Source organism: Procambarus clarkii, chromosome 26 (assembly GCF_040958095.1).
Source record: "Procambarus clarkii isolate CNS0578487 chromosome 26, FALCON_Pclarkii_2.0, whole genome shotgun sequence".
NCBI lineage: Eukaryota > Metazoa > Arthropoda > Malacostraca > Decapoda > Cambaridae > Procambarus > Procambarus clarkii.
In genome coordinates, this window is record NC_091175.1 from 10,809,165 (window position 1) to 10,827,283 (window position 18,119).

An 18,119-nucleotide genomic window follows, 5' to 3' on the forward strand; every position below is an offset into this window, starting at 1 on the left:
CACACTGTATCTTGTACTTTTTTACTAGCAAAATTAAGTACAGTATACCCAGCAATGTGCTGCTACCCTATTCTATATGAAATATTACACAGTGTAGATCAAGTGACGCAGTGTAGATAAGAGACTTCAGACCAAATGGTCTGAGGTACTTTGAGTTCTGTAATTACTTCATACACTCAGGAATATTGGAAAATATTCTTGTGCTGTACCTAGATTTTTGCTAAAGGAGGCTTATAGGTCAGCCTTACATTTTATGTTCTCTCTCTAGTCAGAGTTGATTTGTTTTTGTATTGAGGCTGGTATTTTCATTCCTGATTCCATGTATGACCAACCATTCTGTGAGATGGAAATATTAGCTGAACTTATAGCTAGATTTTTACTGTATCTACATTGTGTAATCTTTCATATAGAATAGGGTAGCAGCACATTGCTGTGTATACAGTACCTAAGCCAGTTAATAAAAAAAGTAACAAACATTATATAAGTACTTGCTACTTAGTTAAAATATATAGTAACTAATATTTAAGTTGCCATTTTCCACAATAAAAATTAGTTTAACTGAGATTTATAATTTTTAGACCTGTAGCGGTACGGACAGAAATATAGTTTAGGCAGGTTGTTAGGTCAACATAGTAGCAGAAGTTTCCACGCGTTGCTTCTAGTTGTAGGTACTCCTCGACTGTACCACTGCTCCTGCCTGCACCCTCGGCTGTACCACAGCTCCTGCCTGCACCCTCGGCTGTACCACAGCTCCTGCCTGCACCACGTAGGGGTTCGGTAGATTCATTGTGTACCTTGAGTTTAGGAAAACCTTTTGTATTGTGTCTCGCAAGACTTGTCACAAAGGTAGAGATGCATTGTATTGGGCAGAGATGTCTTGGGTGGATTAGAGCACAGCTATATCAAAGTAATAGTAGGTTAACATAAATTAAATTAAATCCAGACAGGAAACTTGCAGGTGGAGTGCCCCATATATAAATAATGAGTTAAGCACTTTCAGTGCATAGAAAATTACTTACTGTGAATTGTTACATTATACCTTGTTTATAAATATTACTTGCATAGAATAAAATATAGCTATTTTTTTTGTCATCAAACAGTAAAACTCTGAATTTCCAGGTCATCTGCGTACTGTACCAACATGAAGTCTAGTAACGGGCACATTGTTTGTGTGCCAGGACAGAGAATCTGTGAGGCTAGTGAAAAACTCATTGCCGGTGAAGGAACATATACTTTTAACAAATACATCTATGCCTCTCTAGCAGGGCATGTCACAGTTGTTCCACAAGAAGTTGTGGAGCCTAGTTGTGGTTATGTTAACCAAGTTGTTAAGGTACTGTACTGTTTAATTTTTTTTAAGTGTACTGAAATTCTTAAAAGTTTCTAACCCTTATCATAAATACTGTAAACATATTCCCAACTTTATTACTTATCTTCAATAATGAAGTAACCATTGGTAATAGCTGTAATAATAATTTTCAAATCTTGGCATGAGAACAAACTTTTTTTTTTTTTTTTTATGACTGATAAAGTTAAGTTGTTGCCGCTTTCAAGCATATAGGCTAACCTTTGTCATGTTGAAATAGTAAAGGTAACATTTGCCTTTTTCATTCTTGATGTGACACTACTTATCATTTGGAAAAAAATTTCCTTACATTGGTTATATACTTTTCAGGTTACCTTGGGACGACAAGGTACAGTGATGCCAGAAGCTGGTAGTGTTGTAACCTGCCGTGTTTTGAGTGTAAACCCAAACCAGGCTACTGTATCTATCATCTGTGTCGGTCCTAACAAGTTGCATTCCCCTGTTTCTGGCACTGTTAAGAAACAAAATGTTAGGGACCATCAAATTGACACTGTGAGTTTAAAAATTTTAATGTTTATCTTCAACCAAGCATAATCTTGGGAGAGAGGGGAGGTGACCGAGAGGGAGGGTTAGTGTTACAGTTATTTACAGTTTTCCAAATATCTGGAGCTCTTTCACTTGAGCTGTATTATAGATCCTAGTTACATAGATCCTGGGTTATATAGTGTCCCTGCAGTCTCTTTAGTAGCAGTGGTGATTTGTCTGGCATTATTGTGCCAACTTCAATATGTTTAACTTCATCTTTTACCTCCTTACTTCATTTTGTTATTTTGATGTTGCAGCATCCATATGTTGTTTGCTATACCCTGTCTCCTCTCTGGTTCTGGCCTAAAGATCTGAAACCGTTTGTTGAGGTCATTAAACTTGATTTTGATACCTTAGCCCATTAAATGATTACCCCCATCTCTGTCATAAAATTTATATTTTGTTTTCAATAAACAATAACAAATAATTGTCATTTGTAGACAAATTTTGTAGCTGGCTTGGCTTCAGAAATGGTAACTGTAGGATAAATTTATATGAATGAAAATAATGAATACTTGTCACTACTCAAAAATAATCTTTCATTTTCTTAAGATTTACTACTGCTTTAAAATTATTTTTTTATTAGAAAAGGTTTGTTCTTATTGTTGGTCATGACTATAAATTAAGATAAATAATACTGTAGTTCCTATTTTAATTGTATTGATAAAAGTTACTTGGATATTAACTAAAACTCTCATTAATAGTACAGTATAGTACCGTATATTAAGATAGTTTGCAAACAACTATGATAGCTCTTTTCAGAACAATGATATAACTTAACTAGTGGATTATAACTTGCAATATTTATCTTTTCAGGTGGAGATGTACAATTGTTTTCGTCCAGATGACATTATTTTGGCAGTTGTTCTCTCACTTGGTGATCTGCGTAACTATGAACTCTCTACCGCGGGTACAGAGTTGGGGGTAGTAACGTCCTATTGTGAGGAGGGTCATCCACTGGTCCCTGCCTCGTGGACCACAATGAAGTGCAAGTGTCGAACAGAACGAAGAAAAGTTGCTAAAGTGATGCCTCCTAAAAATGCAAGTACATGAAAAGTAAGGAACAGAGATGTTTTTATATTACTTTTTTATTAACATTTAAACAAAAATGTTTTAGAAATTACGAAGACTAGTGAATATCGAATTTATTTAATATTATCCAAGGTTTATCCTCCTTTAGATAATTTTATTGATAAAATGTCTACATTCATGTTCTATAATGTAGTACCAAAATTTTTTTTCCTGTCATTTGTCTTTCAAGATTTATACTTCAGTTGGTAAATTATATAGTAAACTCCAATATTAATTATTTTGTGTTTAAAAAGATTGTACCAACAAATGACTGCACTTTTTTAAATAATAGCTTTCAGAAAGTTTCCTGGTTGCTGAAGTGTGTTGGCATATGCAGTTTCTTCCTATTCCTTTATCACCCCCATCCTTTCTTTCATACATTGTTGAACTCTCCTCTTCCAAGCTGCAGTACTGGTAGTCTGCCTCTATTATACAATTCCCTTAATTCATTAAACATTTCTCAGGTATCCTACTAACATATAGATACCACATCATAAAAATATTGTGTTTTGCCCTTCTCCACATTTCAGTCCTTTTTTATATTCTTTCATATTCTATACTGCTGTATTCCTGCATATTTACTCCAGTTGCTTTTCTGAAAAACTCCTTTCAACTGCTTGTAGTCTTGAGCACTGCCCCCCCCCCCCCCCACTTTCCTTACTGAAGTTTCACCCCATATGTCGGGACTTTTAGTACAGTGCTGTACTATTTCATAGCCCTTTCTTAACTCCCATACTAACATTCATTATACTATTCATTCAAAAAAAAAAATTCCACCTATTACTGTCTTATTTAACCTTCCATACTCTGATTTCTAATATAGTTAACAAGCATTTAAAACTTGCTATATATGTCCCCATTTTTATGCTGTAATTTAAATTTGTTGTTGCCATTCTACAAAATCTACATCATCCCATTCCCTTCTCAAACACCATAATATTTATTACACTTGCCTTCAACATTCTTCTCTTGCACAAGCTATCAAAGTCAGTTGCAACTTACAATTTTTTTCTTGCTCTTGGCAAAAACACCCTACATTATCTGTATACTGTACAACCATGTCAATAACAGGTTAACCCCATCACAATCCACTTCTGTTTCATATCAGTTTTATAAAGCTGGATAACATTACTCAAGCCTGTACGTGATAATACTTCTACAGACATTGAGATATTATAGATGAGTAATGTTTGACTTTTTTTATATGATTGTACTGTTCAAAGTTAGTGAAAACATTCAATTAAAATACAAACATTTTAGTTTTTAAAGGTCTGATGTATTTTGACTGATATACCCAGTAGTTGATATCAATAAATGTTTACCTGCTGTCTTGGCTATGTTTATAATCTGAAGATCCTGGTTGTATCTCTCTGCACAAAATCCAAAATGAGGCTTGAAGGTAACCCTATCTTACTTATAGATAGATTATTTTTATTAAAAATAAAAAGTGCAACACATGTAATATACTCTAGTAAGAACATTACAAATTTGAAAATCTGGATTGCTACTGAAGCGTATCTCATTGTAGAGTGTAAAGCTTAGTGAGAATGTTTTGAATATTACAGAGCACAGTTCTCATGCCCCTGGGATAAGATGTTATTAGCATCCACACTGCTACTTGACAAGAAGTGTCCGTTATGGAAATTTCAAACCCTCGGTGGTGGTAGCATTAATCACAGGTAATCAGTTGCGGTACAGAATGAAAAATATATATTTTATTAAAATATACAAAGCATAATGTAAATATTAATCCAACATTGCAAATTATGAGTGATTACTAAAGAACATGAGATCAGTCAGGTATAATTAAGAAAATTATTCTTAGCGCTCAGCCATGAGAATAAATTCTATTTAGGCAATCAACACTTAACACTTTGCTCAGAGAACTTCACACATCTGGACCTTTAAGTGTAATCATAAAAGAAGGGGGCAGTAGAATGCTTTACTATATTAAAATCTTGCTATGCAAATTGTCCTGACTTCCAGGACGAGCGTGTGTCTTGCTTTCCGACCGCCCCTCGCGGTCACCTGTCCCTCGATAGACTTCTTGGTGACTCAGATACTTTTGATATCGTTCGCCTTATGCGTTTTTGTTCTCGTATTGGCATCCTTGGTGATATTTAGCGCCCTCTGATTATTTTGCGTATTTGATGGTGCTACATAGCCTTCCCGGTTTGGTGCCTTCTTTTGATAATTACTTACTTACTTGCTATGCAAATATAAAGTTTTTAATATTTTCCTCACACTTGATGCATCACAAATATCACTCCACGAGTCTGTTACTGTTCGTGTGCAAATTACCCACGACCCAGATCTCTACTCACTGTACACAATTATCAACCACAGCATAAAAATTACCATTTTAATGAAATTAAAAGCACTACAATAATGACATCAACTGGGCTGTGGTGGATATGTGGGCCGCTCCAAGCAACAGCTTGTTTGACCAAGCTCTCGCAATTCAAGCCTGGCCTGTGGCCGGGCTTGAGAAGTGGAACAACTCTCAGAATGCCATCCAGGTACAATCCGGGCCTGCAGAACGGATGGTGTAAGTCTCCCCACTGAAATAAAGGATGAATAATATGTTTGGTATTCCTGCATATGTAATGACTAAAGATTTAATAGGTGGACTGCACATGAAATACAGTAAGTAAGGGGGTGCCAGGCTGACCCGGCTAAACACCAATTTTGGGTATCTTTTGACACTAGTCACTGTGTTCAGACACATGAATTTGAGGCAAACTGAAGCATATATGACAGAAGCAAAGATAATTAACAATTTAACATATCTAATTATTTCATTATGAACTACATTGCATGTAGCAGAATAATTGTAAATTACTTCTGAGAGTTAAACTACACTAATGAATGTATGTGAATGTATAAATATAACTTGTCATTCAGTGTTCAACCTGTCCTCTTACAAATTACGTCACTTTTTGCTCGTATGCGCACTCGGGCTAAATATATTTAACTCAAAATTAGATCGGCTCACAAAAGTGACGTACTGTACCTTTTTCTGTTTTGATCCTCTGGCTTGGGCTAGAATCACTAGGACTAGAATCTGGTGTGCTCTTAGCGGCAAGGAGTGTGGCGATCAGAGATAAATTTATAGCTCGGTAAAAAGCCTATGGTACAGCCAAGGGAAAATAAACTGTATAATGTATCTTGATAAAAGATAGAAATAAGTGAAAAAGGTTTTTTTACTCATTGTGAAATAATGTGCAAGTTATTTCACAATTAGTGCACCACCTATTATGGCTGGTCAGTTCACCCCAGATGTCTTGTCTGCCCGTTTCATTTGCATGCCTGGCACAAAATACCACTATTCCACTGCAACGACTGATGCTGTTTTTTTTTAGTTAGGTGGGGGTTTGTAACTGACTAGCATTACAGATTTAATTTCAATGTGCTGGCTAGGTTAATATGTCTACATTAGATATTCTCCTGCCAAGTTTATTTTCTTTTTCTTTCACAGTTTTGTTCTTGAATATGTGTTGGTACAGGGTGCACAAACAGTATAATTGGTACATTCGGTCTCCATATTATGTATTAATGGCAAGAAGATTCATTATGTCTATTCCAGGTCACAAAACCATGTTGCTTATGCTGTAGTTGTATTTTTTTATGTTTGTTTCAGTCAAATGATGCCTATGCACATTCTCGTCTTTTTAGGTAGACAGGTTTGGGGTATAGCATACAAAGGACACACATCTGGCTTCATTAGGCAGTTACACAAGTACTTACAAACCTGTACATCTTTTCTCAATCTTTGGCAGCTTTGTTTACATTTATTAAACAGTGAATGAGCTCCAAAATACTAGAAGGCTGTTTATAACAAAAATTTTGATTGGGACGTTACAATGTCCATAAACTGTTTAATAAATGTAAACAATGCTGCCAAAGCTTGAGAAAAGATGTACAAATTCATAAGTACTTGTCTTAACTGCTTGATGAATCCAGATCCAGGTCACTTCATGTTAGTCCAGAGCATAGGTTCGGAGACATAAAATACTGTATCATATTTGTACAGTTATGAGCTACTTTTGTTTTCTTTTTTTGTTAAAAAAATAGCAGTGTGTTACATGAATAAATGATGTGCAGAATTCTACCATGTATTCAGTATCATTCTTGAAAGATGAATAAACAGAATGTGATTATTCTTTTCATAGTCAGTTATTTAGCAAATGTCTGATTGACTACTGCACTTTTATTATAATTATATTGTCCGGTGATGGGGTGTGATGTACCGATATGAGGGACTTGGTGATGTACCAATATGAGGGAAAATACTGAATATAACACAAGAGCTTATGTAATTTGAGAAGGCATACAAAAAAAAGGGAAAAGTCTATTTCAAAGATAGATCCATATATGATTACAGTATTTTAATTTTACTGATGGTTTTCACTCCTCCAAAATATAATTAATACTAACTTACTATACAAAACCTGTACTGCTTTGTTGCTGGCATCTTGTCAAACAAAAAAATTCTTCCTCAATTTTCGTTTTACTTTTCCATTTACTACCACCTCACTGGTGCTCTGTGGCCTGAGCACAGCACACTAGTAGTGTTGCCCTTGTCTTATACCTCACATGCTGAAAAATTAAATAAGTAGATAATTTAAATGATAAATATGACTACAGTAATATCTTTAAATTTTCTATAGGTATGCATCTTTAACTGTAAATATTTTTGTAAATTTTTGTTTAATTATCTACTTGATCAAAGAACACAAATGACATTGTATAATACTTTGAATATTTTACAATGAAGTAAGTAATTATTCAAAAAGTGCTAAGCTGGGAGACTATGTAGCACCATGCTCCTGAAGCCAGTCCAAGTTTTACTTATGACCCCCAAGCACCCGGGTGGTGTAGACAACATAGTTCATCCATTGTGCGCTCCAACATCAGGTACACAGAAATTACACTAATGTGATATATATCAATGAGTAAATCAACTAGAGCTCTGAGGTGACTCATGTCACCTCAGAGTGCTTTTTGGGGAGGTTCTAGTGCCATGTGACACACTGAGTTGGCAACTCTGCTTCTGTGTTTCACGGTGGCTGGTAGTCCATGGATTTGTCTCTAATACAAAAAGCATTTTTTCTCACAAACAACCCCATCATGGCTTCTAAGCAAACAATGTTGACTTCCTTCTTTTGTAAACAAAATGAGGATTGTAAGAAGAATAACGTACAGGAGACTGATAATTATAACGGTGAAAGTGGCAACAGTTGTGTTTCGACTGCTTCTAGTTCAAATTTTCAAACTGGATCCATGTGCAATTCGGAAAGTAAAGGTGCTTTGAAGTCTCACTTGTATCCCTGTTCAGATGTTTAACTGAAGAAATGTGGAAGAACAAAAAAGGAATCCTATCCAAGGTTAGACTTCAGGGATGATAAACGTGGGTGTGGATTGACAGTTGCAAGGAGGGATCAAAAGCCGAAGCTCAATCCCAGCAAGCACAATTAGGCGAGTACACACAGGGGGAAGAAAACTATCAGGAGAAAGCGCCAAGCTATTACGGTACGACTATATAGCACTGGGAAGGGGTCAAGATGAGGATTAGGGATGGAACGAAGGGAAGGAATGGTGCCCAACAACCACTTGGATGGTCGGGGATTGAGCGTCGATCTGCATGAACCAAGACCGTCGCTCTACCGTCCAGCCCAAGTGGTTGGACAAGAGAGAGCGCGAGCGAGTGCATCTGCACCAACAGCTACATTGACCACAGAGCAAAATAACCTCAATTTCTTTTTCTCCACAATGTGGGTGACGGGTGTGTACACATGGAGAGAAATTACGACCTATATGGGAAGTCAGTAGAGATAACCGCCATTTTATCCAGTTGTTGGTGTTGAAGGTGGTGACAATAGTGGCGTTGAAGGTGGTGACAATAGTGGTGTTGAAGGTGGTGACAATAATGGTCATGTTATGGTGGCGGCGTATCGTCACTCAGAAGCCAAGCGCCAATTATATACACATTGTCAAGACCTATATAGCCAGATACAACAGTGTAACATACATAAGAGAATTGCGTAGAGCGTGACGTACAGAAGATCCCTGGCAATATAAGCCCACAGGTGTAGTGTCCACATGTGGGGCAGGTTGACTGTGAGACGCGAGCTTCCTGCATATAGCCGTCCGCTACACATTACCGGCGAGGCAAGGGGAACACTTAACGGTAGCTGTGTATAATTACATAGCGACCCCCTGGTATTCACCGAGTTGTGCTTGCGGGGGTTGAGCTTCGGCTCTTTCGTCCCGCCTCTCAACTGGTGGTGGTAGTGAGGGGTGTGGGGAGAACTGAGAGATGGCTACCCTGGTACAGTTCACGCCTGTGCAAACTCCAATCGTGGAGTTTGACGTATTATAAACGTAGTTATTCGTCTATAACTATTGGTGGTATATCAAGTGTAACTATTGCTCCATATGAGGGTATCAGGTATCATTTCACCCATTGAAATGAAAGAAAAATTGAATTAGTAGAATAAAATGTTTAAAGACAATCACTTAACAGAGCAAGAAATGCTCGGGTATGGTGTACACACATACACATCACTTACCCAGCTACCCATACCAAAGCTCTGCAACTTGTTTTGCGCACTATGCAGGACATGTCTACATCACTGGCAAGTCATTATCAAGAGAGAGCTTAGCCGGGATAAAAATGCATACAGTAGTTTATGCAACATTAGTCTTCCAGCCAAGAGGGCACCCACCATACACGGCTGCAGCATGCAAACACGAACCAAATTGTTAACATAATGTCTACCACGATTAGGAAGCTTCATTGTGCTGAAGCTCGATAGACTTGTTATCACACAGTTTCGTAAAGACATTCTCCTTTTGTCTATGCTGGAAACTATATCTAGCCGACAGGACTCCGGGGAGCTTTGCTAAGATTGTCTGTTATTCCCCAGAATGTGTGATACAAAGCTAGTAGAAGAAAGAAAGGCAATATTATTACCACATACAAAATAGTAATAATCGACAAAATTGACGGAGGGATTCCTGAAACCTGCAACTTCAAGAAGAAGAGATCAAAGATTCAAGCCAAGGAAATAAAGGTGCCGAAAAAATAGAAAGTTCTCTTTTTTGCAAACAGTGATAGACGGTTGGAACAAGTTAAGTGCCGACCAAAACCGTCAGTAGTTTCAAAGCGTCATATGACAAAGAGTACTAGGAGACGGAACACCCGAGCGTAGTTCTCATCTTGTAACTACACCTACGTAATTACTCGTAGGTAATTACGTACACAAACTCGCGGCCAAGGGAGCAGCTATCGGGGATCGTAGGTCTAAATCTAAGAGCCCGGGTTCCATTCCCGGCCACGGCAGAAACAAATGGACAGTCTCTTTAACTTGATGCTTTTCCTAACCTAGAAGTAAACTGATAACAGGGAGTAACAGACAGCTGCTACGGGCTGCATCCTGGGGATGTGTGTGTATGTGAGAGAGTAGTAGATATGATAGAAGGAAAATAAGTCGGGAGTTAGTACAATAAACAACCGATGGTTAGAACGGCGGGTTTAACAGCCTGAGCCAGCAGGCACAAACACACACACGAGCGTAATCCTCGTCCTGTAACTGCACTTGGTAATTACAGACAAACGCGCACCTTCAAGAGGCCGTGACGACCGTCACTGGCGGTGACTGTACCTCTCAGAGCGCCTCCAGGCGGTCGCCCGGCGGAGCACTCTCAGACCACTGGCTCTTGCGACGGCCAAACTTTACTGACAACCTTATACCATCTTTCTGATCAAGTGTTTGGGGGACGAACTGTTATCAGTAAATGTCCGCGTATCTGGTGACGTCATGCAGGACTAGACTAGGTCGAAATGGCGACGACTTCGTGTTAATGACTGAAAACACGAGTTTCTGGCTGAATATTTGTGTTTCTCCTCAGTGATTGGCTGCGTGAGTACCCGGCGACACGCTGCTCCCTCCACCACCTGCGTCGTCTTGCTCGCCTTCCTCCGGGGCCTCAGCTCTCGTGGTGGGTGTTGAGCTTAACTAATAATACGGTAATGCAGCAGTGACCAGCACCGACATGATGGGACGAGTGCTCTCGCGTCCTGCTGAGAGATATTAACAAGGTCGCTATTATACTACTATTGCCTTAGCCACCTATAGAAAGCAGGATGAGGGCAACTCGTCTTCCCAGCTGGCTGCTGGACGTCTGCTTGGCTTTGCTGCTGCTGCTGGCTCCGACCCGGGCCATGCTCAGTACCACCATAACAAACATCACAGGTGAATTATAATCAAAATTACTTCTTTCTATTACTGAAATATATTACTATATATTTATACACCTACAAATTTAGTGGGCAAATATGCAGTTGGAGAATGACCTACCCAACATTCGAAATGTTGTCACGGTGTAAAGGAAGCCAGTACCACCAGGCAGATAAAATATGGTAGGCCTGGCTCAGTGTAGGGAGGACATGGTAGGCCTGGCTCAGTGTAGTGTAGGGAGGGTATGATATGCCAGGCTCAGTGTGGAGAGGTACTTAAATTTATATCGAGGTCCACCCTTGTAGGCCAGAGGTCCCCAACCGGGGGTTTATGGAAGAATTTCAATGGGTCCTTGGGATTAATACTAATGTATTATAATCTAACAAAATAACAGCCACTTATGAGTAAGTTGAACTGAATGTCTCCCGTTATGTAGTTTTACTGAGAGTAACAATGCAGGGCTTGTGACATATGACATGTATTTGTCGTAACTAACGTGACAAGGGGCTGATCTCACCGAAACTTTTAAAATACTGAACAGTTTATAGGATATTTATCCAGATCACTTCTTTAAAAGGTGGTCTGCAAGGAGCAAGATCTTCAAGCTCATGAAGCCACAATGTGCCGTTGTTCATAATCCCGCTGGATAAAATCATTTACAAAAAAGAGGAGATGGAACTTTTGCCAGGCTGCCTGCTTCCTGTCCTGTCGTGGCCACTAGAGAGACAGTGGACCTTAGGTAAAACTGGTCTCGGTGAAGGTAGGCCTACATGTGGAGAAGACACTACACCCTCACACTACACCCTCACACAACACCCTCACACAAGCGGCCGTTACCTTTCATCACCTCACACCTATTTTACTGACGCACAAAGATATCATATTAGTTTGATGTATCAATAAGAAAATTGATAGGAGCTATGAGAAGGATTCGAACCTGCACACTGAGTACTTCCAAGCACACGAACTAAACCATTGAACCGCGATATGCTACAACAGTAATGCAACCTAAAATTCAACTAAATCCTCCAGGAGTCTAGGGTATGGGGACGCACCCTGTTTGGGTCAGGTCACTCTTAACTGGCTTGCCCAAATTTCCTGAGTAAAGAGGGAGACTGTAACCTTGTGATCACCCATCCATTTACTGGTCAGATCCGACCTAACTGACCAACCGACCCCTCCTTCTTCAGCAGGTCTCCCAGACGAGGGGATAAGTCCTCCCCAGAACACACAGTGGGTGGATCAGGAGTCTCTACTCCAGCACCATCAAGGTCCTGCTGGTAACGTGTCCCTTGCCGCCGACCCCTTCCTCCACCCACGCCAAGAAAAGATATGTGAGTACAGGGCGAGGCCTTGAGAACCAGCTCCCTCATGGAAGGTGCGGCCGGCTAACATACTGTACAGTATATTTGTTCAGTTAATCTTGAACTATATCACCATCATACGTTTTACGGTTACACGTCCTTTATCAACTATATTTTTCATGGTTTGCCCACCTCATCTACTCGTTAACATCTCCAGAACTATCTTTTAAGCCCAACCTCAGTTCCCCGCTCAAGGCCACACTGTGTATCCGGCAGTACCCATCTTCACGGTGGTGAGGTTCCTCAACGGGCCGTGCTCTGTGGGGTCGACCAGTGGCACCTGCTACACTGCCGCCGAGTGTAGGGCCGTGGGAGGCACCCAGCTGGGCTCCTGCGCTAGAGGCTTCGGGGTATGCTGCTACAGTGAGTATATTTGTGGAGTATAATGGGCATGTTTTAACCAGTGATGTACCTTCGTGTGATAGGCTGCTTGGAGGCTTCGTAGTTTTCCATGCCAGAGGTAACTAAGGTGTCCAACGTGTGTTTACAAGACTGTGTTTTGACTTACAACAATTATCTAAGATACCGTGCGCTGTGCATGCCATCTGTCGTCAGTAATCGAAGACAGTGTAGGAGACGAATTGCACCCTTTCATGCACACTTATTAACGTAACTGTCATCTTGCTTGATATTGTGTAAATTCGAAATTCGTAAATGCTTGATGAATTCTACTCCAGGATGGACCGAAACGTCCCCAGTTTCATTTTTTATTTTATATATGTGGGTTGTGTCATTTGTTTCAGCTGCGTTATTGTGACATATTCACAGGAAAATATATTAATAATAGCGTGTAGCCTCATGTTACGATTAGCGTGTAGCCTTATGTTACGTGCCCCCGTAGTGTGACGGAGTCTTACGTGCCCGCAGAGGAGGTCACGTGCGGGGGGTCGACGTCGACCAACTGCACGTACCTGGTGAGCCCTGACTACCCCGGCACGTACAACCAGGCCGCCACGTGCTCCATGACAGTCGTCCGGATGCCTGACACCTGTCAGCTCAGACTTGACTTCGTCGAATTCTACAGCTTCCCGCCGGACCAGCTAGGTGAGTTGTGGTGATGGTAACAGTGATAGTTGTGGTGATAATGGTGGTAGTAGTGGTGGTGGCGACGTTGCTCACCGTAATGCACTGTAGCCCAGACTGGTTTCCTTTCTCCCCGCAGGACTGTGCACCGAGGACCAGTTTACGGTGCCGGGAGAGAAGAAGTTCACCTTCCTTTGTGGCGCTGCGCCATCACAGTGGCACTGTAGGTGGTTCATGTGTGTGTGAGAGGGACGTCATGTGTGTGTGTGGGTGAGAGAGGCCTCATGAGTGTGTGTGTGGGTGAGAGGGGCGTCATGTGTGTGTGGGTGAGAGGGGCGTCATGTGTGTGTGGGTGAGAGGGGCGTCATGTGTGTGTGGGTGAGAGGGACGTCATGTGTGTGTGGGTGAGAGGGGCGTCATGTGTGTGTGGGTGAGAGGGGCGTCATGTGTGTGTGGGTGAGAGGGACGTCATGTGTGTGTGGGTGAGAGGGGCGTCATGTGTGTGTGGGTGAGAGGGGCGTCATGTGTGTGTGGGTGAGAGGGGCGTCATGTGTGTGTGGGTGAGAGGGACGTCATGTGTGTGTGGGTGAGAGGGGCGTCATGTGTGTGTGGGTGAGAGGGACGTCATGTGTGTGTGGGTGAGAGGGGCGTCATGTGTGTGTGGGTGAGAGGGGCGTCATGTGTGTGTGGGTGAGAGGGACGTCATGTGTGTGTGGGTGAGAGGGGCTGTCATCACTGTAGAAGTCTGTAGCTGAAAGATCGCAATATATATCAATGACAAAAATATTTAGGCCGTTGAACAGTATCGATCCCGCATACCTGGACTCCCCTCCCCCCCCCCCCCCCCACACACACTCACTATCATGGCGCAGTTGGTTTAAGCGTGTGCCTTGGAAGTCCAGGGGCTGCGGGTTCGATTCCACTGCACGGCCCTGTCAATAATTTACCCCTGTGTGGACAGTCTATCTGGACGTGACCGGCCAGGCCGACCCCACCGTCTTCAACTTCGCCACCTCCTCCGCCAACTTCAACAGGAAGTTCAAGATCAAGGTCTCCATGATCCCGTGTGCCCAGAGGGGTGAGTACACCCTTCTCTCTTTACCTAACTAGTACCAATAGGATGCTAGAGAACCTTTTTCTGCTCCTCCCACAGTAACGGCTGAGTATTGTTGTTGTTATAGGTTCAGCTACTGGGAACAAAAAGTTCCAAGTAGTACGGGCTATGGTGTGCCCGTAGTGGACTTACCTGGCACAGGAGCGGGGCTGTAACTGGCTGAGTATCGATTGATTGATTGATGAAGATTAAGCCACCCAAAAGGTGGTACGGGCATGAATAGCCCGTAAGTGGTGGCCCTTTTAAGCCATTACCAGTATCAATTGATGATACTGGAGATCTGTGGAGGTGCGACTGCACCCTGCGTGACGGGAGATGTCTCCCGTTTGCTATGCTGAGTATCGTGCAACCCGTTCTTTATCTTGGTGATCCATAGTCCCCATCTCTCCCTGCAATACCAGCTGGTCTCATCCCATAATCTCCCTCTCCCGTACTATTCCAGCTGGGTGCCCATTAATTTAACTCTGCTGTATATTGCGTGTTGAATCAACCCGTCCTCCGAAGGTTTTCCAGTCAAGAAAACGGTCAATTTAAAGTGTCCTCCCTTAACTTACCAGAGGACCCAAAACCAAAAAAAACGGGACGGTACGTCACTTTCGTGAGCCGCTTCCATGTTCCAGTACGACATTTTTTAGCCTTGTGTAACGCATACGAGCGAAAAGCGACGTTCCTTGTAGGAGGAGAGGTTGGTTGAACACCCTCAACACCAACCTTGTGTTATTGTGTTGTGTCCTCGTGTACAGTGCCGTGTGGGTGCGGACAGTACTTCACCGGCAACACTGGTGTCATCCAGAGCTTTAATTACGGCGGCTTCTACCTAGCGGGGCTCGACTACGGCATCTGCTTCAGGAAGGAGAAGGTGAGGCAGGCTGTGGCTCCAGGCAGGGTGAGGGAGGGAGGGTGTGGCTCAAGGTAGGGAAAGAGTTACAGGGACACATGAGAGGATTGCAACAACAGGGGAAGTAGAACGGGAACAAAAATTCGAGTAATTGTTGCTTAACTAGATAAATTGTGTGCACAACGATGGCTCCCCATAGTGAAACACAAGGAAACTGAGTTAGTCCAGAAATTGGTTATGAGATTAGGGAGTTGAACTGTGAATACAGGCTAAAAGAACTCATTCTAACCACACTATTATAAAGAAGAACCAAAGTGTTTATAATCTCAACATTCAGGATTCTTAGAGAAATTAATTGAGTCTTCCCGATGAAGTAAGGCAGAACGAAGGGAAAAGGTGAAAAACTGGGAACATGAATAAGTCAGGAGAGAGCTAAGGAAATCGCATTCAGCAATGGAGGCAAACAAATTTAACGGGCATGAAGCAGAAGTCGTGAAAGCCACCTTGATTCGTAAATTGAATTAAAGTATTGCAGAGCTTTAGAATGAGTGCACGAGGTAAAGTTTCCATGAGGGAGGGCGCAAGAGTTTTTCTCGTTCCTCCGGAGACAGGCAAGCACACACACACACACACACACACACACACACACACACACACACACACACACACACACACACACACACACACACACACACACACACACACACACACTAGTGACCTCTCGTCTCCTCAACAGAACAAGTGCACGACAACTTTGAATCTGGCGGGACCGTCGTTCATCAGATGTCCTACTGACCTGTACCGCCTGCCCGTAGGGGAACTGGGCAACTTTGGCAACATCGGTCTTCTGGGAGTCGAAGCCCTGTACTGTCAACTTGATACCAATGTCGCATCATTAATCTCCTACGCTACCATACTGGTATGTAGAGCTTAATCCCACTGAGTTCATATCACTATTTTTTCCTCTCTGTCAGTGATGCAAAGAGATAATGTATCTTTCCCTCTTCAATAAATTATCTTTATTTGAGCATAAAATTGAAAATTTTGTGGCACATTTTTTCCTCATATCGCTAGTTGAATATCACCTTCCCTCTCTCACATCACAGAGCGCGCCACGTACCTTATAAACCTGGATTATTTTAGCTCTTGGAGCATGTTGTCTTATTACTTTCAGCCTTCGTTAACGACAGTGACCAACGGCCCGCTTATCATATGGCACAAGACCAGCTTAACCGACGGCTTTCCCAACTACCACTCCACCAGCGGCTGCACCACGTGCGCCGGCTTCTACCAGACTTTCAGCCACAACGACTGCTGACTTGAGTACTCTGGCCACACCACCGGCTTGTAACGATGAGATCATGCTAGGCTTTCCTTTTGTCTCTCGCTCTCTCTCCTTCTTTATTATCCACCTCTCTCTCTCTTCCTCCCTCGCTTTTCCATTCTCTCTCTCCTTCTCCCCGATTATGAGTCGAAAACGAAGCCAACTCTACTATTCAATTTAATTTAATTCATCATTGTGCACCCTAAACCCAATCTGTTAGTGGGAGTCAAAACTTTAAGAGGTACATTAGGTCCTGGAAGTGGAACCCAAAGCCTTTTTTTAAGTAAGCAAGTTACAATAATAGTGAAGTAGTTTAAATAAATATACTTAGACTAATTGGGTAGGATTATGGGTAATTTGTAAATATGGCTTATATATACTTAATTTTCTAATGCAATAAAATTATCTAAATTCGTTGGTTTATTTAATTCCAACAAGATAATGGCGCAGACGGGATAAATACTGTACCAGGATTTAAAAAGCAGTTAGGCAAGTACTTACAAACATCTTTTCTCAAACTTTGGCAGCTTTATTTGCATTTATTGAACAATTTACGAACATCGAATCTTCCTAATCATATGTTATTATTGTTATAAAGAGCCTCCTAGTACTTCAGAGCTCATAAAATGTTTAATAAATACAAAGAAAGCCGCCAAAAAATGAGAAAAGATGTACAGATTCGCAAGGTAAGGAAATTATGAAGGGAAAGCACAAAGCCATTACGAATATATAGCACTTGGAAGGGATCAGGATAAGGACTTGGGATGGGACGGGGAGAGGGAGGGGAAGGAATGATGCCCAACCACTTGGACGGTCGGGGATTGAACACCAACCTTGCATGAAGCGAGACCGTCGCTCTACCGTCCAGCCCAAGTGGGTGTACTTGAGTGAATCTGGCCGTGACAGTATACACTTAAGTCTTCCGCAAACTGTCAAATATATATCTGGCCTAAGGTCTTTAACAGATAAATAAAATTAAAATACTTTTCAAACCAGAGTACAGTATAAAAAGGGTACATACCCAGCGCTGTAGCTGCCCCTAACCCTATGACAACAATATCAGCAGCCTAACATTACTCCATACCATAAACAAATTGACAATTAGTTAACTTGCAAATTTTCCCTTGTCTGTATATAAGTAATATTTGTATTTTTTACTAAATATCAATGTCATTTCTCAATACTGTGTACTAAAATAAAGGAAATTTGTCAGAAGCAAGAATTAAGAACCATTTAATTGGTGCTGCAGCA

The 18,119-nt window shown here is 41.5% G+C and overlaps 2 protein-coding genes and 1 long non-coding RNA gene across 6 annotated transcripts; 2 read left to right on the plus strand and 1 right to left on the minus strand.

Annotated features, from left to right (window-relative positions):
* The first annotated feature begins 620 nt into the window (after positions 1–620).
* Positions 621–7,071, plus strand: LOC123756776 (exosome component 1 Csl4). Of its 2 annotated transcripts, XM_045740088.2 has the most exons (5): positions 621–766; positions 1,120–1,333; positions 1,676–1,858; positions 2,708–2,947; positions 4,528–7,071. In XM_045740088.2, exons 2-4 carry the CDS (start codon positions 1,142–1,144, stop codon positions 2,942–2,944), a joined length of 612 nt encoding a protein of 203 aa, XP_045596044.1. In that variant the 5' UTR covers positions 621–766; positions 1,120–1,141; the 3' UTR covers positions 2,945–2,947; positions 4,528–7,071. The 2 variants fall into 2 exon arrangements, with proteins under 2 accessions (XP_045596044.1, XP_045596045.1); XM_045740089.2 differs by lacking the exon at positions 4,528–7,071 and having other exon boundaries at positions 621–772; positions 2,708–4,293.
* On the minus strand, positions 5,161–10,726 carry LOC138369019 (uncharacterized). Of its 2 annotated transcripts, none has more exons than XR_011229716.1 (3): positions 10,589–10,726; positions 7,404–7,561; positions 5,161–5,523 (listed from the first exon to the last, which is right to left on the minus strand). It is a non-coding gene; the product is annotated as an uncharacterized lncRNA (long non-coding RNA). The 2 variants fall into 2 exon arrangements; XR_011229717.1 differs by lacking the exon at positions 10,589–10,726 and adding an exon at positions 8,994–10,577.
* On the plus strand, positions 10,641–17,282 carry LOC138369017 (uncharacterized). Of its 2 annotated transcripts, none has more exons than XM_069331864.1 (9): positions 10,641–11,220; positions 12,399–12,539; positions 12,786–12,932; positions 13,437–13,613; positions 13,732–13,815; positions 14,554–14,670; positions 15,450–15,565; positions 16,281–16,463; positions 16,719–17,282. In XM_069331864.1, the coding sequence occupies exons 1-9, from the start codon at positions 11,112–11,114 to the stop codon at positions 16,860–16,862; spliced, it is 1,218 nt and encodes a 405-aa protein (XP_069187965.1). In that variant the 5' UTR covers positions 10,641–11,111; the 3' UTR covers positions 16,863–17,282. The 2 variants fall into 2 exon arrangements, with proteins under 2 accessions (XP_069187965.1, XP_069187964.1); XM_069331863.1 differs by having other exon boundaries at positions 10,642–11,220; positions 12,396–12,539.
* Positions 17,283–18,119: the final 837 nt, after the last annotated feature.